General features: G+C 40.8%; 1 protein-coding gene across 1 annotated transcript in view; it reads right to left on the bottom strand.

The window, feature by feature from the left end:
- GMDS (GDP-mannose 4,6-dehydratase) overlaps positions 1 to 24,936 on the bottom strand; it is a 387,208-nt gene that overhangs the window by 49,696 nt on the left and 312,576 nt on the right. Inside the window, exon 9 of the mRNA XM_065753140.1 lies at positions 22,899 to 22,995. Coding sequence (XP_065609212.1) covers positions 22,899 to 22,995 — 97 coding nt within the window. The remainder of the gene's footprint in view (positions 1 to 22,898; positions 22,996 to 24,936) is intronic.

The following is a 24,936-nucleotide window of genomic DNA, read 5'->3' as shown; positions in this document are numbered from 1 at the left end:
AGAAGTGAGCCAAAGAAACCATGCAAGCAAACCTGCTGGAAAGAGAAACATCATAGAGCAAGAGTACTTCTTTGCTAGGATCAGCAGACATAGAAAAGTTTTTAAGGACACAAGAATGGAAATACTGTGGAGAGGTACTGGTAAAAGAATAAAGGGGTTACAGTGAACAACTGTTGCTTAAAATCAACAACACAAGTCACTAAAACAGTTGAGGTTCCTCTGACTTTGCAATATGCAATGTGAATAGGCTTGTCTGGGGGTAAATTGCATGTGAAGCACTTTTATGGAGCAAAACCAACAATTTTTTTTTGTGGGTCACATACCTACATATGCATAATAATTTCAGCAGGAGGCAGACACAGAATTGGAGAGCATATAAAACGAACAGTACAAAATGCACTGGTATGAAACAACAAAAGCAAAGGAGGGGAACCCCAAGTCCAAGCCCAAATCTCTCAATCTCTTGAAACAGTTTCTCCTCAGCGTCCTGTCACTGTGCTTCCAGTTTCTTTAGATGTAGCCTTAAGTCCAGCTGCTGAGTGAGGCATTGCTCCACTCAAACACCCCTTCCATCCTCGTATACTTACTTCAGTGGATGTGTGCTTGCTTAAGCTCAGACCTAAGGCAGCTGCTGCATATGGGAATGAAACCTGTGTTTTCACACTGATCCTTACTGCCCATGAAAATCTCTGATTCCAAAACCTCCTGTCCCTTCCCATTTTTTCACAGAATTTTTATGCCTATGAACTTGTTTCAGTTGTGCTCTGAAATTTACACTTGGCCTGATATAGATTACTTCCTCATGACATCTGGGGACAGACTTTCTCAGGGAGTGACTTCAGGCAACTCCTTGACTAAGATGGATATTGCTTGAGTATCAGCAGATGCCTCCCCTCTACCCAATGTCTGTTTTCTTCTGCCTTGTTGTATGCCAGCCTTTCCCCATTATTTGACATAGGTGAACAGCTGTGACAAAGCCTTACTGCACATCCTTTTCCAGCTCTGCTATGTTACCACCTCAAGCCACCCATAGGGCAAGGGAGAGGTCCCTTTAGCTGTAAGATGCAGTTCTGATCCACCTCACCCCTTACAATCCCTGCAATTCTTCCATCCTCCTACATGCTCACAACCTACTTGGATCTGAGCAACACAGTTTTTGCAAAGTACTGCTGCATTAGCCTATGAAGTGTTCTCTTTCCACAGCTTTTCATGAAGTTTCTTTAATGTTCCAATTCTTCAAATGATAAAATGAAGCTGCAGAGGAGAAAGGACACGTGGTGCTTAAAATCCTGGCAAAGATGAGGGAAAGATGAATAGCATAGCCATGTGCAAGCTCAATGGCAAACAGGATACTCAGAGGCAGGCAGGTCTGGCTGTGCTTTCCAAAGGCTGCAGGTGCATTAAGCACAACACTCACAGTCAATCTTAGTGGGAAGCAAATTAATCAGCATGCCACAATTAAACTAAAGGACAGCTTTAACTTTGGTTGTTGAGGGTCTTCTGCCCTCTGCACAGCACTACACTCCAACACTGAAAATGTGGAAGGATACCTCTCAGACACTGCCATTTTAAACTGATGACTTGACTAACCTATTTCTGTCTGAAAACTGGAAATCTGACAGTATTAGCACATTTATGAAATTAACTGAATAAAAGTAGCGAGGGCCAGCAAGGATGGAAATGGCCTACCCTTTTAATAAATCTTAGTGACTAAAGCAGAATGTGTGAAAGGTGTTTAATGCTGCTCCTTTGGTGTGTGCAGCTAAACCATATGAGAGGCAGCTTTCAGTTTTACAGTGGGCTTTGTGCCACCAGAGATACGATGGAAGGGAGTGGGAGTGAGAAATGAAGCTTAGCTAACTAATGAGCTGGGGCTATCCGCTGTTTTTGGCTGAAGAGCTGTTGCTTGGTTAAATATAGCAGTTATTCTCCTGGCAGTGCAGAAATGAACACCTCATGAAATGAATTAGTGACATTCCTATGGTTTGATTTCTCATGATCTGTAAAATTTTAAAACTGATCCTAATTCCCAGATCTTAGTTTTTGTGCCAGATTCACCAGACAGGAAAATATTAATCTGCTGGGATTTCTCAAGGAATTTTCTGAATCTAGGAATGCTGCGAATACGTTGCTCTAGAATCAAAAATAGCATTACTGCTCTCTTCCTTGCCCTTGAAAACACTTCTAACCTCTGCAAGTCTATAGTGCCTGTACCACTTAATCTACAATGACTCTTGAAGGAGTTAAAGCTATACCAGCCTCTTCCTTTAAACCAAACATACACAAATCCTATTGCCCTCTGTTCTTCTCTCAAGACTGATGACATCATTCCCTTTCTATGAGATCTTCTTGGATGTCAGTTCACTGGATTAGAAAACTCTCATCTCTTCAGAAAACAAGCACTGCAACCTCACTGAGACTGAGTCCTGCTAGGGATTTCGTATCAATCCTTCTTCCCTGGGTATGACTGGCTCCAGGGAGGAATCAGAACACGTACTGGGAGAGTGTGGCTCAGCATGCATGTCTGCAGGCCAAGAGTGGATGGAAAGTACTTCCAGGACACAAAGGACAAGGTGAATGCAATATAACATTCTGAATATTAGAGAGTCAGACTGATTACATGCTCAGAACCTGCTCCAGAAAGAGTGAAAAGCAAACAGCTAAATCTTTGGAGCTATGAAAATCTTTATCATCCTATAATTACTTGAGATCCCAAATTCATACAATAAGGAGTTTTTTTGTTTTGTTTTTGTTTTTAATGTATATATAAATAAATATGGAAGATGTGGATGCCTAAACTCTTGCAAGGAGAACACATCCAATAAAACCAAGTGATACTAACATCAGTGCAACTGGAAGGATGTGCTTCTCAACAAGGTTCACGAATATTGCTCAGCTTGGGTATGATCCAGGAAAAGAAGCTCTGAATGGTCTTTGTCAATAAAACTGTGTCCCAAATCGTGATGTCTGCCTATAAAACTGCAATGGAAAACAACAAAAATCAAGAAAGGTACAACAATTAATACCAGGTAAGGTTTCAGCTCTCAGATATCTTTAACTTGACTGCACCTTACATATTTCTGCCCAGAATGATATTTAAATGCTGCTCTCTTTACAATATTGAGAATTAACACTGAATGGTAGTCAGGCTGACTTGGGTCAAACATGCTCTTCTGAAAACACAAAATAATACAAAAAAGCTGTTAAAGACAAATCCTGATAACAAGATTTTGCCTCCTGAAGACAGACATGATGTTATAAATGTAAAATTTCCAAGTTTTGTGGGGTGTGGGGGATTCCTTAAAACTGACGCATCTCTTCCCTTGGGCATTGTCAAATCTCAAACTGAAATGCGAAGCCAACACTACTCTTCCAACACCAGACAGACTCAAATGAGAGAAGATTCTGCTGGAAGCATCAGTGTGAAGCTGTGCCAAAAAGTGTGTTTTCTCAGCAAGAAATGACACTCTCTATTTGCTTTGTCCCAGACAAATAAACAAATTATTGACTTTGTTATTTTGCATTTTGGACATGGCACCAATCGGAGTGTTGATAATGAAACTCCATTACATTTTGTAGCTTTTAGCTTGGGGTCAAGCTCAGGAGGCCCATGAAATGCATAATAAATACTCAAAAGCTGTAGGGGGAATTCAGCACAACAAATACCTGGAGCAAAGTTATAATCTATTTCCCCTGCACAGAGTCAACAAGACTAAAGACTGCCCACATGATTGTGTCTCTTTCCTCAGGGCGAGTCAGAGCTGCAAGTCAAAGCCACTTGTTGGACAGAAAACATAAGGACAGAGAAAAAATAGCCTCAATTTGCAGTCTGGATGAGTCGTGTCTGGTGGCAGATGTGGTTGACTGGTGGTGTATGACATTTCTTACCGTCTGACTTTGCTTGTGTCAAGGCTAAGATCCCAGGGTCTGGACCTCTTTCTGTGCAAGGCAAATTATGTTTAACCACACAGCCATACTGCCCCATCTGTGACCTCTTCTCTTACATCCGGAAGGACCCACCCTCTCTGTAAAGACAGTTAATTGCAGAGCCATGATAATTTAGCCTGAAGACTGCTAGTAAGTAGAGGCTATCAATTGTGTTGAAGTATGACTGCTGCTTTTTGTGTTCCAGATTACTATCCACCAAGGATTTCCTAATGCTGTTGGACTCCAGCCCATATATGCAAAGACAATTTGAAGTGTTAAATGAGATGCTTGAATTGAATTGCAGCTCTTGCTATGGCCAATGCAGATTATTTCCACTGAGGAAACCACCTCCTTTCTTAATTGCAGGGAGGTGTTTCACATGCTCATTTTACAGCCAATGTTTGTATCGCGCACAGAGATAGCTGTGAACTTACAAACGTAAAGTAAGAATCAAATGCCTCCAAGGTTGCAGAGAGCACAGTAACTTCATAAAAATGTGTTTAAGAAGCCAAGCATAATGTATGTCATGTTACACCAGTCCTAGATCAAGAGTTTAGGACTGAACACATAGAGAACTTTGAAGTCACTAAAAAGCTCCCTAAGTCGAAGATCTGGCTGAAGCAGTAATTGTTGTTTTATTTTCCCAAAGAACATTTTATTTTTGAGAAATAATATCCCTTTCACCTCAAAACACAAATAACTGGGACACTGAAAAACTTCAGTCGTTTAACTCTGAAAACGTACAGTGACTCCCTTCTGCTTGTTTGCACAGATGTCATATTTCTCCAGCCCAAGGTCAGAATTGTTACGGAATACATGGATGAACTTGTACTTGTACTTTTCCATGTCACATAAGTAGGATTTGTTATTCTCGACTCATCGTACCCCTAAATAAACCACCAGCATTTTATCCAGTGGAAAATGAATAGGGCAATCAACAGTAAACACCACTTAGCCGCCACCTTGGCCACTGCTGAAGATAGTCATGCTTGGGCAAGGTTACTTGCAGTAAATATGCTGTCTTCCTTTATCATGTCAACAGTGCCAGCCAGTCAGTACTAACTAATTCAGAGAACCGAGGTCACTTCTGGCATGTGTATACCGTGAGCCTCTGAGTGGGGTGAGATCGATGAAATAAAATCCTTGCTTTCTCAAGGGTGAGGATTTACAGCTGAAGCAAGCCTTTCCTCAGCGTCTCTGTCTTTCCACTGATCCTGGCTGAGAGGGAATATTTGCACCATAACCCTGCTGAACTTCAGACCTTCCCATAGTGTTCCAGCTTTGCCAGCAAGCATTTAAATCTTATGGACCATGACACCAGCTGTCCCTTTCTTCCTCTGCAAGTAAACTCAGAGGTAAGGCCTAGCTGACAAATGCTCACTGAAACAGCCCTCAAGATCTCAGGGATCTGTGTGCAATGACAGTGACAGAAGTTTACAGACTGATAGGACAAAACAGTGTGGGGGACAATTCCTGGAATTGCCTTAATATAAAAAAAAAAAAAAAAAAAAGGAGACTGTAATTCCTACTCCCTCCTGCCTCTCAGTCACCCCACTGACAATCCTTATTGTAGGGCTTAAAGCTTTATGATGGAAGCATTCACTTTCCAACAATACCACCCCTGTTGTGACAATACACCATGACAGTGGAACATGGGTTCCAATGAAGACCACATCTGTCATTTCAGTGTGTACCTGACTGGAATCATCTCCATATTTCAGCATTTCTGTTGCTGTATGCTGCACTGTACTCTATCACAGGCACCAGCACTGTAATACATTAAAATGAATTCCATCTCAAGAACCAATGACCTCATTTGTTTTATATTTGAAGTGTTAAGAGATTTGTTTCACAGCCCACAGCTTACAATTGTATCAGTTCAACAAAATTTTCTAAGAAGAGGTACACCATTGGGAAGACTACCTCTTCCCATTTTCCATTAAATGTTCCCAAGGTTCTCATTTCACTAACCTTTGAGTACACATCCTTGGCAAATGACTACAAGCAGGAAGGGGAAATAGCAGTATGTACTTAACTAAAAAAGATGCCAAAACGCAAATATCTTTGTAGCCAGGTTGTAACTCATAGCATCATCAAATATTCCCTAGATCTGCCTTGCTACAACACAGATCCCAATTACTTTGTTATTTTTGGGAAGAACACCAAGGAAACCAAAGTAATAAAAAATAATAGTATTAACAACTATGATATGCTCACCACTTATAATTATCTAATATAATTTATCGTTTCTGTTGCTGAAGTTGTCACTGCTTAGCATCTTTTTTAGCATTTCTCTCACTAGCAAATACCCATAAACAGAGGTATTTATTGAAATAGTGTTCCCTATTAAAATTCCTGCATAAAAATTCTATGGTTTTCTACACCAACAATCCCTAGCACTTTATTTTACAGAATTGCTAGGATAACACTCTGGGCAACTACTCAGTAGTATCAGAGTCCAGGAGTGTTAACCCACAGGACAGGATCAGCAAAGTGTAAGTATACCCTATTTCACTATTAAATTAGAAGAATGGAAAACTTCCAAAGATCTGCACTGTTTCAGATACCCTTCCACAAATACAGACTGAGACTTTAAAGATGGGTAAAGTAAATACATCAGAAATAGAGAGCTAATGAGAAATATTCATACTGTTGGTGATTCTAGCAGGAGAAAAATATTCCTTCAGTAGAGAATAAATAATGTTGACTTTCAATCTATGTAGTAAGAAGCAGGTTTTTATAGGTGCTTTCCGTTTTCACTCTACTGAAACCATGTGCAATTACTTATCAAACAAATCTGAGAAAGTACTGATTTGTCTGTGAAGTTCTGTCATTTTCTGTTTTGCAACCTTGTCCCTCACCATGCGTAAGAAACTATACACAGATTTTTTAGCTCATTAGAGAGCGTAAGAAGTGGTTTCTGAAAGACTCCAGCTCAGTTCTCATGAATCCCTTTTTCCCCCTTTTACAACTCCTCAGCAACCCAAATGGCTGCAAAGTGTTCTGCACAGCAGAAGTTAGTGTTCCAGTTAGTGTTTGCTTCATGACAGAGCTGTACATGGATTACAACTTCCAGCGGTCACCAAGCACAGTTTAAATGGGCTTTAAACAAAGAAGAAAGAGAGAAAGCACATCTATGTGCATGCCACATGCATCTTATCAAGAATGAATACCAAAACAAGTTCTATTTCAGTGTTAGCAATATCCGGGGATCAAAAATATTGGAATCCTTCATTTCTGCCTGGTAAGCACAAGGTAGGATTCTTAGGCTTTTTTTAAGGACATGTCCTAGAATCTTTCTTCTAGAAAGATTGAGAAGAAGCTTGTGTTCAGCTAGTTGGGCAACAAAAGCTGATAGAGCAGTTGAAGACCAGTGGAGCTTGGAGTAGGGGCAGCCAGAAATAGGGAAAGTATGAAAGAGGTCAGGGAAGGACCAAACAATTCTGGATTTGGGGAACTTCAGTCCTGGGAGAAGGGTAGCTTATTTCTTTAAAGTAAACAAGCAAACAAACCCCAAGTAAATAAAACTTGTGTAAAGATGTAATTAATAAACACATTTCAGAAGGTAGAAGTGAGTGATAACAGGCAATTGTGGTGAAAGAAGGAAAATATTGGAATAACAACTAATGGTCACATAGTAAGATGGTGGTTAGATGATCACAGCACAGTGAGTCGAAGTGGAAGGCTACAGTAAGACAATGTATGTCGAGAGAGATGTATAGTCACTCTGTGCCGAAGAACACGTTGACAAGAAAGAGGTTCATCCCTGAAAAAAATACTGTATGCTCTCCACAAGCCATGCACCAGTAGCAGAATTAAGATGATACCAGGCCCTCTGCTCAAGTAATTTATTAATAAAAACCTTTCACTGTAAGGTACACTGCAATGCAGAGGTAGTGTAACAAGTTTACCGCATAAATGAAAATGTGTTCTCAAAGCCTCCACAGAAAACTTTCTGTTTCCTTAGCATCAGAAATCATGGATAACTGAACACAGGGATAACAGCACAGAATCAAAGAGTAGCTTGGGCTGGAAGGGACCTCAAAGCCCACCCGGTTTCAACCTCCTGCTGTGGGCAGTGCTGCCCCCCACCAGCTCAGCTGCTCAGGACCCCATGCAACCTGCTCTTGAATACCTCCAGGGATGGGGCACCCACAGCTTTTCTGGGCAGCTGTACTGGTCCCTCACTGTCCTCTGTAAATAATTTCCTCTCCGTATCTTATGTAAATCTCCCCTCTTTGAGTTTAAAACTCTTCCCCTTGTCCTATCACTATCTGCCCATGTAAAAAGTCAGTCTTGCTCCTGATTATAAGCTCCTTTTAAGTACTGGAAGGCCACAATGTGGTCTCCCTAGAGTCTTTTCTTCTGCCTACAGGAATGTTTGTGAAGATCCCTTGCAACTGCCAAAAATACATAACAGTTGGACATTTATAATGACAGTTACCAGTATAACGCTCATATGATACAGCCAACAAACCACTATGTCATAACATTTTTTCCCTAATTCACATTATATTTGTAAAACTTGGCTAACGAACCAACAGAGGAGATCATGACCTTATGTCAGATATACTCATTTTCTTTGTATCTTCTTTAAACTGCAGGCACACACACAAGACCTTAATAAAAATGTGACAGTACAAATACGTGAGTTTACAACAGCAGACCAGTAATTTGAAATGCTAATCCAAAGAAGGAAGGACTTAAACTTTCAGAGCAGGCTTCCACTGGTTCACCGAAGAGTGGAAAGTACTAATGAAAATGGGGTGAAACATTTGAAGATGGTATCCAAGGAGTTTCCAGTAAGACAATTTGCTTCTGGAGTCTAGAGACTCTGAAATGCTGTCCTGTTATCCAGCCACTGAACCAGGTTTGCTCACTTCAGCCTTTGAATGCAGATGGAAGTCTGTATTTACGGGTCAGAAACTTAAGAGGTGTAACAAACAGGTTCCCAAAGACATTCCTCTAAACTAAAGCAAGTTATATCCATGATCATTACAAGTCTCTCAAGACCCTCGCTATCGAGGATCTTCCTGCTCCACTTCTGCTGAAACCCTGGACCGAAAGATCTTTTCCTGCACAAGAACTTCTTAATCCAAGGGCAGGCTGCACATTGCTGAGCTAGCCAATGACACGAAGCCTTACAGCTACTGTGACAAACACAGCATTTCAAATGAGCTACTTAAACCTGCCTGTTTTCTTAACACAGCTCATTAGCTCAAGCTGCATGCATGCACTTTCAGGATATGAAGCGGGGTACAAAAAATATAGAGATACAGGGCACTAAGGATACAACACCACAAACCAACAGTGCCCAACATAATGCACAATAAGTCACAAGATAGTAGTAGTATAATGATTTTGTGGTCATCAAAGAAAAGAGATTTCAGAAGGGATTTGAGGGTGCATAGAAAGGAATCTATTTTCTCTGAATTGGCAATCAGTGGGATGTTTTGGAGAAGGGGTGAAAAAAAAGCAGCAAACCAGCAGAATGCTTGTAAGCTCCCCCTCCCCAAGGCATCACCTTATTAGGCAAAAGTACAATGAATTCAGGGGATGAGAACAGACAATATCTGGGACATGAGCACACGATTTTGTCAGCATGCCTGGAATTTAGCTTAGCCATCTCTTTATCTATGCTTACAGCCATGTGAACACACAAGGTCACTTACTTCCATGATATTCAATGCAATCATTTTAGTTCAGGTCTATGTGAGTTCTATCAGGCTCGAGGCCCTATATATAAAGCAGCTGAAACATATTCAATTTGACAGAAATGCAACACAGGAAGAGTCTATCAAAAAAAAAGGGTATTAGTTCTTTTCACAGTGTGAGGTTTAACTGTACAAGTGTTTCTGGAAATGTTTAATAGAACAAATGTATATAAAAAAAAGAAAGACAAAAACACAGGCACAGCTGATGTGTGTTTTGTTTTTTTTCCTTTTCCTTTTAATAATCATTTTTATATTGCCTAAATCCCTAAAGTCAGTGTCTGGACTCTGTCTGGAGGCTTCCCAAAAATCACTGCTTGTCAACAGTCCTTCCACAGAAATGAGTCTGTTTACCTCCACCAGTGCACTGTCAAGTTGTCTCATCCCATTTGTGTTACAGTCCAAATCGGTATTCTTACAGAAAAGTCTAAGCCTCTTATTCAGCTCCTCCTCTAATATATCTGTAGCCCATGTTAAAATAATTTACGTCAAATGAATGCCCATGTTCAGTGTGAACTCCAATGAGATTACTGTAAACATTTAGGTGGCACTGACTTGGAGGAGGTCAAAATTTGGCCAGTTGATAACAGTGAAGGAAAGAGAAACATAAAAAAGATTCACTAGATATTCACACGTTTTGAATCCTGAACAAAAATGAACATTTTCCCACATTGGAACTTGCTAAAATGTTCCTTCCTCTGTGTCAACAATGCCTTTAAGGCTTTTGGAAGAGAGACACAGGTATGAAACATTTGTTGAAGTGTGCCAATGTCTGGAATTGTCCTTGCCTGATTACATTTGGCCTCTGAGAAAGTTTTCACCAAATGTATATGAGTATATAAATGAGTATAATCGGTATCTTGTGAATTTTCACACATAGACAACTGCAAACAGCCACATGCTGAGTTCTTGGCATTAAAAGAACAGCACTGGATGACCTGATGGACAACTTCCTGAAGCTTTACAGATTAAATGCAGTCAGCAACAAGGGGAAAACTGACAAACTAAGGATGCATTTGCTTCTAATGTATTTAGCTTGTTCTGTCTCTAGCAGTCACTGGCAATCAGATCACTGGGCATACCTGCTCAGCAAACCCTTCAGCTCTCTGCCATAGACTGAACACTCTTTGACAGTTCCTGTGAAAAGCAACAGTGAATCCCACTGCTTTGCCCCATCTCTACATTGTTCCTCTCAGCCAATACCCTTGTAACTTATACGTGAACATATGTATGGCCCCTGTAACAGAAATATGAACAGCAGATGTGCTGTTCCAATCCTGCTGCGAAACTTTCCAATCACTTGTCTACGTGTCAGTGTACAAAATAGCCACTTGATGAATTCTGGCACCTAACTGCTGATCCTTGCAAAAACCTCAGCAAGCACATCAGCTGCCACCTCTCACACACCTGGGCAGGTGGTGGGCTCCTCCCAGAATTTTCTCCCCTGGCTCCTGTCCCCAACACCTGCTTCTCCTGCAAGCAATTCCTGAGCTGCAGCACCTGCTGGATGTAGATGCTTGCATCCAGGGTATTCTCAGTCACAGCAAGCTATGGTACCAAGGGTATCAAAGATTATTGTTCCAAGCATTAGTCTGGAGTAGGAAATCCTTCACAGAGCCATACTTTAGAACTTAATTAAATCTTAAAAAAAAAACCCCACAACTCCATCCAGCAGTTAAGCCGAAGTAAAACTAATTGTTCGCTAATACTAGAAAGCAAAAATAAGACTATTTCTTGTGAGTATTCTGGCACAAACTGCCTATCATCCATCACCAACTCCCTTTGGCTGTTCTTCAAGTGCACATAAGTCTTCACTGTCGTGAATCTCTACTGTAGTGAACAATGTGCTTTCCTGCATTCTCACTCCTGCATCCACCTTTCCCTTGCCCTCTCTATGCCACACAGCTCTGGAACTATATGATACAGGTAGGTGGCCTACCTTTAGGGCTAGTCAGGTCCAAATCATGCCATCTTTTTGCTTACAGTGCCTGAGCCGCCTGTCTCTTTCAGATTCATTTCATCAGTCAAGATTCTTTTTTTACTTTTTTATTTTTTTATTTGAAGCTCAGGAGCCTTGCAGAAAGCCTCTGACAAGCACATGAAATGCAGAGATACCTCACAGAGCACCTTAGAAAGGAGACAGAGAAAGAAAGGTCATGAAAAAACCTAAGTACTACCTGTGATGGCCATCTGCAAGCCCTTTAAGCCAGCCATGTGGAAGATAGAAGACTGTTAACCACACAGCACCAGCACTACAGAAGAACTGTTTAGAGTGAGGAGTGAAAGTCACAACATGTGATCAGCAGTGATGCTGTGCTGTAAGGACAGGCCCCAAGAGGCTTTGTTTCACAGAACAAACTTGGTCATATCACCATCACCTGAGCTTTTCCTAAAACCTCACCTTCCTTCTGTTTCCTATTTCACCTTCATAACCAACCCTTTAATCTTCCCCAATGCAGGGAAAGAGAAACTAGGATCAAGAAGGAAATCCTGCCAAAGATTAGAGGTTTAGGAATTTACAACTGTTATCTAAGGGAAAACTATAGTGGGAGCCAATTGCTTTAGTCAGAAGCCTTTGTTATTGTAAAGAAGCTTTAATATACATGCTTTTGCTTTCTAAATCAGAAGGTGGAAGCGTGGTATTTTATGGGTCACTCAGAAGGAAAAATAAAAACAAAAGCAATTCAACTCCTAGTCACCCAATCTGGAAATTTGTAAAACTGAAGTCTGAAAAGCACTAACTTGGTAACAGATGTAGTGAATTATAAACATGAACTTGTCACAGATTACTGTAGTAAAAAAAAAAAAAGACAGGAATCCTATGTTAAAACACATTTTTTGTTTCCATTATCGTTAATCCATCTTTCCCCTTACAGCTATTTGATATGAAGCATGACTGTGGAGTAGTACCAGTTCAGTGGCATGGGTGAAGGGAAAAGACTTTTCAAAAATTACAGAACAAGGTTCCAAAAAGAAAATGTCATTAAAAAAGACATTTCTGTTCAGCAGTCCAGCAATCTGTTTCAAATTTCAATGTCTATCCATCGCACTGAGGTTTCTGTGTCATTGCACACGGAAAGAGCTGACAAGGATGGTGCTGTCATACTCTGTTCCTAACCACAACCTAACAGTAGATAAAGTCTGAAGTCACAAGTCAGCTGCGAGCCCTACCAAGACTATTAAAATGCACTGGCAATGCTGGAAGGAAGAAATTTAAATGAAGCCTGGTTAGATGTTTCAAAGGGATGAATGACTGATCCTGTTTTATGTCATGCCAGGCAATACCAGTAGTTTAAACACTAGCTCTGTCAAGTGAGAAATAGTTGTATTATTGTCTGTGAATTATTAAAATTGACTTCACCTACTCACCTTCAGACTTTTCTGTCTGAAAGGAAAAAAAAAAACAAGAAAAAAACTCACGCAGGGGAGGCATACACTCTTAATCTACTACTAATGTCTTCTTGAATCCTGTTAATATTTTTCATATTGTCTGCTTTGGTGAGCTCAGACTCTATATGAGAGGAATGAGCAAAAATTCCAGCTAATCCTAGGCACAAAGCTTTTTAGTGTTTAAGTCTCTCCCGCCTCACAGATAAATACTGTCTCCTGTTTCACCCTTCCAGCTGGGGTATCAGACAATCTGGGGAGCATCCAAGATGGGCATGAAGATCCATTTCCTGGTTCATGATAACTACTTGTAGATACTTATGGCATAAAGTTCATTTTCTAGCATTTTATTCAACAACAAACTTTAAAAAGTTGCTTAGACCTACCAGACTCAGTTTCCCCTGCAACTCAGTCACACAAGCTCTTCTTAAACACTAGGGAAGTATTAAGGATCATAGAATGGTTTGGGTTGGAAGGGACCTTGAAGATTTAGTTCCAGTCCCCCTGCTATAGATAGGGACACCTCCCACTAGACCACGTTGCTCAAAGCCCCATCCAGCCTGGCCTTGAATGCCTAGAGGGAGGGAGCAGGGATATTTAAAAGGTAAGGAATATTTAAAAGTAACACAGAATGCAAAATTCTTCAAGTTTTGGTAAGGGCAACAGCATTACTACAGGTTTTTAGATAGGTGATAGAAGGTGGTTCAGCACTAATCAGCATTATCATCACAGGGCAGCAATAGTAACAGAGGTCCCACCTTGTCATGCCTCCTTCATGAGGTTGTTTGTTTACAAATGATGACTCCAAAAGTGACAGATGGGAAGAGTGAAGGTTTGTTTATTTTGTAAACAATCAATTCCAAACTTCCACTTCCTGTCAACCATTTGCCCCTCTGAGAGAAACTGTTCTTTTTTTTTTTTTTTTTTTTTTGCTTTTCTTCTGAGTGGAATACTTTCTGCATATTTTCCTTGCATCTCTGGTGTAAAGTCAAAACTCTCCACAGTTCTACAGTTACTAGACGAACAAATTTCAAATAACTGAAGAGACAAAAGAAGTAAGTAGAAGAAAAGTACTATCGTCTCTGTGACAGTGAAATGCCTGGAAAACAGAGTGAAAGCTCTTGCAGATCAACCCCTAAACCCTCTTGCTTCCTCATAACTGGCTGTTTATTTATACTTTTTCCTTTTCTTTTTCATTATGTCCATATGGCCCCTTCCAATTTGCCTTTTCCCACTGCCCTGGGGCATCCCTCAGAGTGACAACTGTACATTCACCATCCCCGGAGGTGTTTAAAGAAAGGGCAGATGCAGTAGTTAGGGACATGGTTTAGTAGGTAATTTTGGTGGTGGGTGAACGTTTGGACTAGATGGTCTGAGAGATCTTATCCAACCTTAATGATTCCATGATTCTACGATAACAACTTCAGCAACAAGAAAGCAACAGTGACACACATTCTATAGGAGGTGGGACTGGATATTGGGAATTGGTAGATTGAAGTATCATCCTTCAAACAGGAATAATAACATATGCCACAGCATATCCAGGCTGGGGACAGCTAGGCTGACTGGAAGACAATATTGAAAGAGCTGATGTCAAGGCATCTGCTGACTCGAACTTCACAGAAGCAATTTTACAGCACTAAAACCATCTTGTGGTTTCTTGAATGGAAAACACGAGAAGTCTGTGGCAGTTCTCTTCCTCTGTGCACCCACTCACCCATAAAATAAAACACAGTGTAAGGCAGGCAAGGTCTTGAAAATTCTGGAGAAATTGGAGGGAAAGTAGTCTAACTCAGATTTGCTGGAGGAAATCTCACTCTGTCTCATATCCGCTGTATTCAAAAGCCATTTTTATTGTCATATAAATCATGTCATTTATGGTGCTGTGCTGCTGCTCTAAAACCATTGCAAATGTGTTGGCAGAGCATACTTAGAAGGTTATAACATGGTGGGAACCACAGTCACAATGTCAGCAGTATTATTAACATATTCCTTGACTTCTACTTTAAAAATCCCATTGTAAAATAACATAAGCCGCTTCTAAAAGGGAGAAAGATCTTCAGACATGCTTCCACTTCTGCATGTGAACAAGCAATCAGGTCTGTAAGTGACCTCAACCACCTCTGACATCAAGGTCTTTGGAAAGCCCTGGTGAGAATAGCTTCCTGCCGAGTGCTCCACCAGGGCTCAAGTCTCACCCATGACACAGGGCACTCCAAAACATAGTCTGAACATCTAGTCTCACATAAGAAGCAGTTTGGTGCTGCCTCAGCCTTCTGCTGTGGCTTTTGCCCATTCCAGGCTTTCTTCCACCCCTGTGACTCTCCTTTAGGGGTTTTGCGTTTCCCACCACAGCTGCTGGAGCACAGGGAGTGTTTGTGTGAGACAGGCATGGGACAGGCGACGATAAGAAAACAAGGCAAGACAACAGGCACAGATTAAAAGAGGGAGGAGGAGGCCAAATGGCAGGCCAAGAGAAGGGGGAGTCAAAGGAATAAGAGGTGAGATAAAGAGACTTTCTGTGCATGAATAAGCACGAATAAGTGAAGGGGTGGTAGTAAGACCCCCTACTGTCAGAAAGGCAAAGAAGAATTACAGACAGGAAACATCACTGCAGGAGCAGTTGACTGAAACTAAATGAACTTGGTCTCATTCTTTCTTGCCGGCAAAGCCATCCTAAGAGATTTTGGCTAGAGAAAATATTTCAGTATCTCCTCTCTTGAGTACTGTGCTCACGGACCATGGGGCAAACAAGAATAATCAGCTGGCACCTCCCTAGTTCCCACAAGCATTTGGGCTGACCATCTTAGTTCCCATCACAGATGAATTGCTTTTGCTTCACATTAAGATGCAGCAACGCACGTAAGCATGCCTATAGCTCCAAGTATGGAAACTGTCCCTATTATGTATTCATGCCCTTGAAGTGAAGCACTTGCTTGGATGCTTGGCTGAATCAGGACCTAATTAAGGAGCTAAACAGCCTTCTGTCCTCATCCACCTCTCTCTCAGTCTTAATCCGCCAGTCAACTAAGTTTAATTTAAAAATCTGTTTTCAGGAGTTGAGCCTGGATCTGTCACATCCAAGATTGCCACTAATTGCTACGTGTCAGCATCATTTAGAAAAATGAGCAATGAATTAAAACCACCAACCCTTCAGCTTGGATGACAGCTTTATCTTTACGCAAGATTTTCAATGGGATTGCAATCTCTTCACCTACCCACAGTGGAAAATTGCTTTGCCCAAAGTCAGTCACAGATTTCATTTTCATTTCTTCAGTCCAACATTTATGAAGAAAAACTACAGATCTTGTAAATGCACATATGGCGCAACAGTCAGAGTGCAAAGCCACTCCAGCTCAGACCCCAGGAGGTAAAGACACCCTCTTCCCCTCTTGTGGGATAGTTGTGGTATTAGGAGATCAGAGAGCAGACTCAGAGACGGGCCGATGTTCTCAGGAAGATCAGTGAAGATGTGAAGGTCACAGATGACACATGGCTGGCTTCAAAACCTCAGGAATGACAGCAGGGAAAGAGGTGGTGAAGGAAGAGGGGGAACAGAGCCAGCTGTAGAAGTTGCCAGAGAAATATTTAGTTGGAGGCACAGCAGAGGAGGAGCAGGATGACGCAAAGAGAAGCAACTGAGTAAAGTGCTGCAGATGAGGACTGCGAGGAGAAGTGTCCAGAGGGATTCCTTTACTGGATGTGGCTGTCTAGTACTGATGTAATGAGCTGGTTATGAAGTGAAAAGTCAGAAATGTGTGTGGGAGTGTTGGAAGGGTATATCAGAGGTAGCTGCTCCCAAAAGAGAGGAGGTACAGCAGGGCTCCTGCTAGGTTTTTGAAAAGAATTAACCAGGTCAGCAAGCAAGGCTAGACATGAACCCAATAGGGTTCTCAGATGACCTATTGAGAGGACAATCTGAGAACAAAAGTGATTCTCCTTTCAAGGCGCTACTAACAAAAGCAAAGTCAGGACAAGCCAGAGAAGCAGTGTGATCCCTGTGGAAGAATGCCTATGGTCACCAGAGATGGCAGCTTCTGTGCCAAGTGCAGTGCTACCAGCACTCCCCTGATGCCCTTACATAGCACAGATCATCTTCCCTGTCATACTTGTGGGTCACAAGCAGAAATGCAGCAATACTAATTTTTACCTCTTTCTCATGCTTGTTGAGAAGCATCTGAAGTATGTTAAGTGCTTAGTGCCTTGGAGAGGCCACACAGAGTGAAGTTCTTATTAATCATTATTTTACTTGGCTGAATTTGACATGTGTATTTTCAGAGATACTTCTGACAGGCCTGGTACGTAAGGCCTGTAGCTAAAGCAAAAAAAAGAAGAAAAATCCACCACCACAGGTTTTACTATCGGGAGAGACAAAGAAAGGGAAGAGTATTGCAAAGGAACACAGATATAATGTGGAGTCTTAAGTAAGGAATAAGTATTTTGGCTGACACAGCAGCAAAGCCAGCTTGGAGGAGAATTAAGGACATCACAGAATCATCAGAGGCAATCATTTACTGAGGCAGTATTTTTCAGACACTGACATACATTTTCATAACAAGAAAAAGACCTAACCAAATGCAGGAGAAGACTGTCAGAGCTATGGCAACAAGCAACTTCTTCACCTGGCTGCTACTGAGGAAAATAGACAGGAAAACCATCCAAAGATTATTCTTCCTTGTATGCTTCCACTTAATTTTCGTGAGTATTAATACATGCCACATATTGACACCAATGAACATAAAGATCCTTGAGGAAGGGAAGCACATATTTCCTCACAGAGACATCTGAACAGTTTACAGGCACGGCTGCTCTGAAGTCAAGAGTAGGAAATGAAGCTGTATGGAAACTGAAGTGGAAGTGTGAGGCAGTCAGGGCTTTGTGATCATGGTTTCATTAGATCTTAAATGCTCTTTACGACAGAAACACTCAGATGGAGCTCAGAAATATTTCTGACTTTAAGAAAGTTGACTTAGGGAAAACGTGATATGCCCCAAGGAATATTTTACTGGAATACTGTGAAACATGGGAAACATGGAACTGAATTTTTAAAGAACATCTAAAGAGATTGAAATTTAAAGCTTTTCTGCTTAATTCCGATGAGAAAAAAAGGGCAACTGGGGCCAAATGTAGTTAAGCAAAGATGTAAAGTTTAGTGTAAGCAACACAAAGAGAACCTGCTATATTTCTTTTTATGGGAATTTCTGTAGATATTTAGATATGACAAACCATCCTTGGAAAAGTAAGCAACGAGGTATGGAGGGATATGGAACTTCTTAGAAGTTAGAGCAATTCAAAAGAAATAATCTCAAAAGGACAAAGCATCCTTGGATGCACTGCTGCTATGAATTTTTCTGCTAAACATTGCATGGAGTTTCATTTATATCAGTGCTAAAAAGGACTGGGAGAAAAATGCTTAATTGCTTATGGCACATAACAAAAGGAAGAAGTTAGCATACCCGTTTTTCTTTGAAGAATAATAATAAGAGGCCATATGAGCGCTCAAACATTAGCATCACATTGTGACAGAGCTTCTAGGACTTGCGTAAAGGAAGGAAATTTGCATTGATGTATGTACATCCTCAGAATTACAGCCATGTCAGTCCATAACAAACATGATGCATGAATATAACCTTCAGCCCTCACCCTAAGAAAGCTGTAGGACACCTACAGAAAAAGGTGCGAGGGGAGGGGAAATATTCCCCATAACACCTGCAGAGAATTAGATACAGATTAAAAACCCCATACCTTCATATAACCGAAGGTTTCTTAGAACAATTTCTTTCCCTTAAAAAAAAAAAGAGAATTTATTAAATTCCTAACTGAGACATGTACATCGTAAATTCTGTGTTAGGATGCATCATTGAGACCTGGGGTTGATCTTCATTGTAGAAAGGCAACAAAATGAAGCAAACACCAGTAAAAAATGTTTAGCTTAATATCTGCCACGCAAAAATACTAGAAGCAATTTTGCTCAAATACGTCAACATACTTAAATTAATTGGAAGTGATGACTGTGGAATGGTTGGAGAGAAATACCTGCTTGACCATCTCACTTGAATTCTTCAAACATCATTGTCCTGTTGTTCATGTTGAGATTATTTCTGTTTTTTTCCTCAGTATATGTAGATAAGATGGAAGAACTGCAAGTTAACATTAGCTGTCTTGCTGAAAGATAAGAAAAATTAAAGACAGGCTCAAATTCTCTAAAAATCACCTAACTTCAAGGACTGAGAGATGGAATGCTTCCTACATCCTGTGCTGTACGGTTGCCTATTTCCAACTGAACTGGATGGCTCACAGGTTGTCATAAATTAATTAAAAAATAAATAAATAGTTTTGTATTTATATAAAGCAAGTGGATTATTCGAATCTGAGTACAGAATTCAGTTGCCTACCTGCTATTTGAATATTCTGATTGTAACAAAAACAGAAAAGTCTGGTGAGATCAGTTCTGAAGGATCTACATTTTACAGGTGAGTAAACTGTAGTGGCAACTTCTCATCTATACATACCAAGAGAAAACATCTTTTACACTATATCAGCTTAGTATATAAAGCAAACCTGTGATGAAGCTCCTGTGAAAACTGCTGATTTTAAGAAAGGAAAAGTAATCATCTTTCTCCAAGCCATGCAGCAGTTAACAGTCCCAAATACAGTTGGAAAAAAAGCAAAAAAGACTACTGTTAGGAATATGATACAAGCTTTAAGAAATGACAATAGGTTTGTAGTCAGAAAGAAAGAAGAAGGGGAGAGATGGGCATTAGAAGGAAGCATTAGCAGGAAGAATTCCAAGGCTGGAAAATAACAGGGGGCTGCAAAGCAGTCAAAAGCAGAGTGAAGGGGTTTAGAGTCAAGCCTTTCAAAGGGTCTACTTAGTTTGACCAGAAGACAGTCTCACATTTCAAGGTTTCTTCTTCAGTACAGCTAAGCTGTTCAATGGGAGGCCTTGACCCCAGGGATCGCTAACTAAGAAAACAAATATGTTTTCAAATGAATGTATTGGCACTGTCAGAACTGACTGTATACAAGATTAAATTATATTTATTTTCACTTTTCAGAGAACCGCATTAAATTTTAGAGAGACAGACAGAAATGTTTCCAAATAAGACATGAGAATCTAAGCATCAGATTTTCTGCATCAGTTAGGATTCAACAGCAGAATTCCTGTTAACTGATCTGGCTAAGCCTCCTGTGAAAATGTCAACCTGAGGCTTTCTTGACTTCAGCAGTCTTGCTGAGGATAGTGGGAGGGGACATGTACTGTCAGTCCATTTCCATTCTCTAGTGGCATTTACTTACTTTCTGGAAATGGATTATATTGGAATCTGGCATTTTGGTATTGCACTGCTGTGAATCCCTGACTGAACTGGAGAGGTTTGCTTTCTTTTGATGAAGAGCAGAAATAATTCCATAATATCTATTAAAAAAGGAGAAGAAAGTGATTCTGGATGCCCATCCTGAGATGGTCTACATTTTCCTGTGTAAAAACTTGGTTCCAGAAAATGGATGGCAGAACCATGGCAAGAACCATGGCACTCAAACCAACAGCTGAAAGTCCTGGAACAGCCCCACTCCACTCTTTCATGTGGATGAAACAGGCTTAAAAACTACTCAGTTCTGACTCTTAACACCTTTGAGAAACTTGCATACATAAGGGTTTGGGTTGGACCTTATTTGCATCAAGTAAAGAAAACAAAAGTTATAATCAGATCAAGTATCTTCACTGCTTCTTGTGGGAGAAATATTGCCAAAGAAATCTCTGTTCAGAAGCTATATCATAGACAACATTGTTCAAGAAATGGGGTTAGAATAAAATCATAAAGAACTGCTCAGAAACCAGCTTGTTGTTGCTAGTCAAGAATAACCTAGAAGACATAATGAGGAATTCATAGTTGGTGCCCCTTCTCCTTCATGTCACACATCAGTAGTCCTGCCTAAACTACCTGGACACACTTGCCTTGCAGTTTCTGACTATTTAGATACCACAGATTAAATTTATGTAAGAACTGAAACAAAATGTGGTAAATCAGAACAAGTTTAGCTGGTTTGGAACTAAACCAGACAAAGATACAACCCTTGCCCTTTCAGAGGCTGAAAAATAACAATTCTGAATCCTCCAACAAGCTCAGGACAACATGTAATAGGTTCTGCCCTGTCTCTGTTCACACAGGAATTTGCTAACTGCTCATCTGCATATTCCTTAAGACAAAGATACTTCAAAATCATTTTTGTACTTCTGGCTCTTCCTGTGCTCAAGCAGCTCCATAGCCTTCTTGGCTTTCATGGGAACAAGGCAGGAACATGTTAAATGCAGTGCAAAGTGGGGACAGTGGAAGAGAGCCCAAGGGAAAAGCAAGTTGCCTACAACAGAGCACATAAACATTACATGCAGTGCTATTTGAAGGGCATGTTGCACTCCATATCTGGATATGTCCCTGTATTCATGTATGGATCCATCAGCAATTGCATGAGCATTCCTGCAGAATCTCTGTTACGTACTGTCCCAAAATGGACAAGCACGAGCTCATGAGCTGAAATGTAAAATCCAGAAATTGTGTTCCCAAAACAGACCAATAAAGACAAATAGAAGACTGGGCAATACTATTTCAGCAGAAGTGAGGGCAGGAATACGGTGGAATTATGGTAAGGGCTTCAGAACAGCCACCAGTGAATACTGAAGCATCAGTACTTGTCACTACATGACAAAGCAGGAAAGCGGGTCTCACAAAGCACAGACTCGTTGGGTCAAGAGTCCTTTTCCTGTTTGGCAAGTCCTTTTGTCTTTGTGTCCTTATCATCCCAATACCTTACCAAAGCACAGAACGATGGACAGCTCTGAATGACTTACCAGGGCTTAATTTTGGTACCTGGACTGAGCCCTTTTCTGCACAGCACTGAAGTTTCTACTCCCCTCTGAATTCCCTCTTCAGAACTTATGCCCACTTCAACACGTGCTGCTCCCCACTCCCTCCTTGCAACCTGCCTCAAGACAAATGTGTTCGACTCACGAAGCTGAAGCCAGAACTTTCAAACATGCTGACTGACAGGTGATGCCTGCATCAGCATTGGCAGAGCCAGTGTCACCCTCCCCAGGAAAGCAGAACATCCTCTCCTGGGCACACCCACGTAACACAATCAGGGTCACTGCGTCCAGAAACCGGGCTTCATCCTGTACTATCTCTGTAGGCTGCCACCGTCGTGCTCAAGTTGGCAGTACACTTTTTTCCTCTCCTAGGAGGCTCCCACCCATCAGACTTCAGCAAGGCACTCATGGAAATGAATATGTGTTCTATGAACGAGGGATTACTAAGCAGGATATTACAAGGTACCCAAGAAAGCAAAACACACAAGGATGAGTGTGATCACTTCTGTGATGAATTCACTGCTAAGCTGAGCAGCGGATAAACACTTGGAACTGAGACATAGTCATGAAGACACGGAAGGAAGAACTTCAAAAATCAGACCAATTAGTGCCCACCTTCTTCTGCTTTCCCATCTTGTAGCCGGAGGAGAGCTGACCACAAACAAATTCAGGACCAAAAGGAACAAGAAGTAGTTTTGTACTTTGTTTTGTCTCCCACGGGGTGGCATCACCCTGCTAAGCCTTCCCTCTGCCACTCAGAGCGGGTGACCGAGGCAAAGCAGTATCCCCACTGCAGCCAGACTCACTGCCTCTTGCAGGGCTGCTTGGTCCCGGGTGTGAGGGGGCCAGCAAGCAGGCTAATTTAGAGCTCTAAAGAAAAAAGCTCTAGAGCTCTAGAGCAGTAGGAGTGCAATTAAGCCGTTTTCACAGACTGCTGGCCAAATGCAGCAATTTATTGGCTGAGTGATTGGATTATTCATTTGCAAAGCTACGAGAGGGCATTTTCTTACCACTTCAGTTGGTCTGTAGTACTTGTGATTGACTGTCACATGAATCTTGCCAGTCTCTTTGCATCGCCCTACTTCATTTTCATTCTTCCCTTCCCACCTGTAAAGAAGATAAACATTTAATCAACCCATAATTACTTTAGTGCTCTGATCTTACCAACATTTGGCCTGCTTTCATTTACTTGAGGCTGGTGTCAATTCTCCCTGCAGGACAGTATAAACTCATTAGCTAAAGGAACAAAGGCAGCGTTTAAACTTGAATGGAGCAACAATGGCTTTTGAAGTCTCTTTGTTTTGGTTTTTGAATCAGTGGAAAGTCTAAAATACAGGACTTCCAAATTAAACACATAATGCGAAGGGAAACTAAAACTTCTCGATTTCAGAACATTTCAAGTATCTTCAAATAAATATGACAGTGAACATTTTCATTTGTGAATTGGTTCAAAGTTGTTTAAAATGGTTCTTAAAATATTTTTAATTCTTGTATTTTGGCCAACAGTTTCAGGAACACCTTAATCTGTTAATTTTATGGAAGAGAAGCTCTGTTTGAACAGCATTAAGCTGCATAATCTAATTTTTGTTTAACCAGGAAAAGCAAAACAAAAACAGTTCTTGAATATTCAGTCTTAGCTCAACATGGCACTTCATATACATATACTGTAAACCGTACTCACTACCTGTGAGATTACAGTCAGCTCCTTTGTCTAAATTACTTTCACATGTGTTGGACAGTCTGAAACTTGCTGTAATTTATGGGATCTGGTTGCACACTGGGCTATATGGTTAGCAACTGTCTAGGCTAAAATTTTGGGCAGCCAATGAGGCACAGTTTGATGGGTGAGTGGCTCTTCCTTTGGAAGGGGCAGACTGCAGCCTGGAAGCCTGAGGACAATGCTTCCTCCCAGAACAAATGTTTTAGATGAAACATTTAGGAGCATCCATTGATATCTTGAAACCAATTCACTGAATGTACAAAATGCAAAATTATGATTGAAACCCTATCCTCTCCTTGCTTTTTGTCTCTGAGTACACCACGGGAATCTGAACCAGCCTGGAACAAAAAACAGAGTGATGAAATTCTCTGTATCTTGTATTCAAGTAAAATGTATATAATTTAAATCAGTGCTGTGATTTAAATTATACAGCTTCTGTCACCAGCAATGAAAGACAACCACCCCTCGCCTTCTTACTAACTGTGCCACCAGTTCTTGGGATTTTGCCACAGATTTGATTTTTCTTTGCTCCCCTGCCCTCTCCTTCAGGCTCCCAGAAAAACTTAATTCTTTGACAATTTCAGCCTTCATTTTTGAGTTTCTAGCCCCAAGGGCCATTGAGGAGTTTAGAAACGTGACCTCTGCGTAGCCATGAAGGTTAAAACACCAACAGGCAGAAGGAAATACCCAAATATGCATTATTACTAGTTTTTAAATCCCACTTTTTTTTTTTTTTAAAGTAAAACTCATGAGTTTTAGATGTTGAGCAATGCCTGTAGTATGCTTGTGAACACTTGATATTGAAATAGTTTCCAATAGATAATAGTTAAGGTGAAGCTGGCTGTAGACAGTCTTGCCATGACACTAAAGATGATTTATAATTTAATTTTTCTTCCTTTCTCTTTCACCATTGCCCTGTTTGAAGCCTGCACTCTAAAGTTTCCATTCAGAAGCCAAAACTAACATTAGTCCCTCCCTTTAAAGGGCAGAGGGTAAAAATGTGCAGGACTCAAATGAGCTTAATAGAAAACTAACCGTCACCAGTAAAACAACAGGAAGCGCTTAGATCAGGAGACATCAGTTGCTGTTGGAGGTCACTGAGCAGAGAACTCCATTTAACACCCAACAGTCTCCAGAAGGCTCGACCGAGCCAGTAAAGACTCATTTACTGTCACTATCAAAGTTATATAACAATAGAAATAACTTCAGAAGAAAACTCCACCCATTTTGTTCAGCCCAGTAATGTGAAAAGTTCACAGGGAAAAAAGTGCTTCTCATTGTGAACAAAGTAGAACTTGATAGCAGCAGTTTTAATTACTCCTGGCACC

This window comes from Cyrtonyx montezumae, unplaced genomic scaffold, assembly GCF_038088225.1.
Source record: "Cyrtonyx montezumae isolate F1298 unplaced genomic scaffold, pur_monq_1.0 scaffold_8, whole genome shotgun sequence".
NCBI lineage: Eukaryota > Metazoa > Chordata > Aves > Galliformes > Odontophoridae > Cyrtonyx > Cyrtonyx montezumae.
Note: the sequence above shows the minus strand (reverse complement) of the source record. Positions and strands in the feature narration are given on the sequence as shown.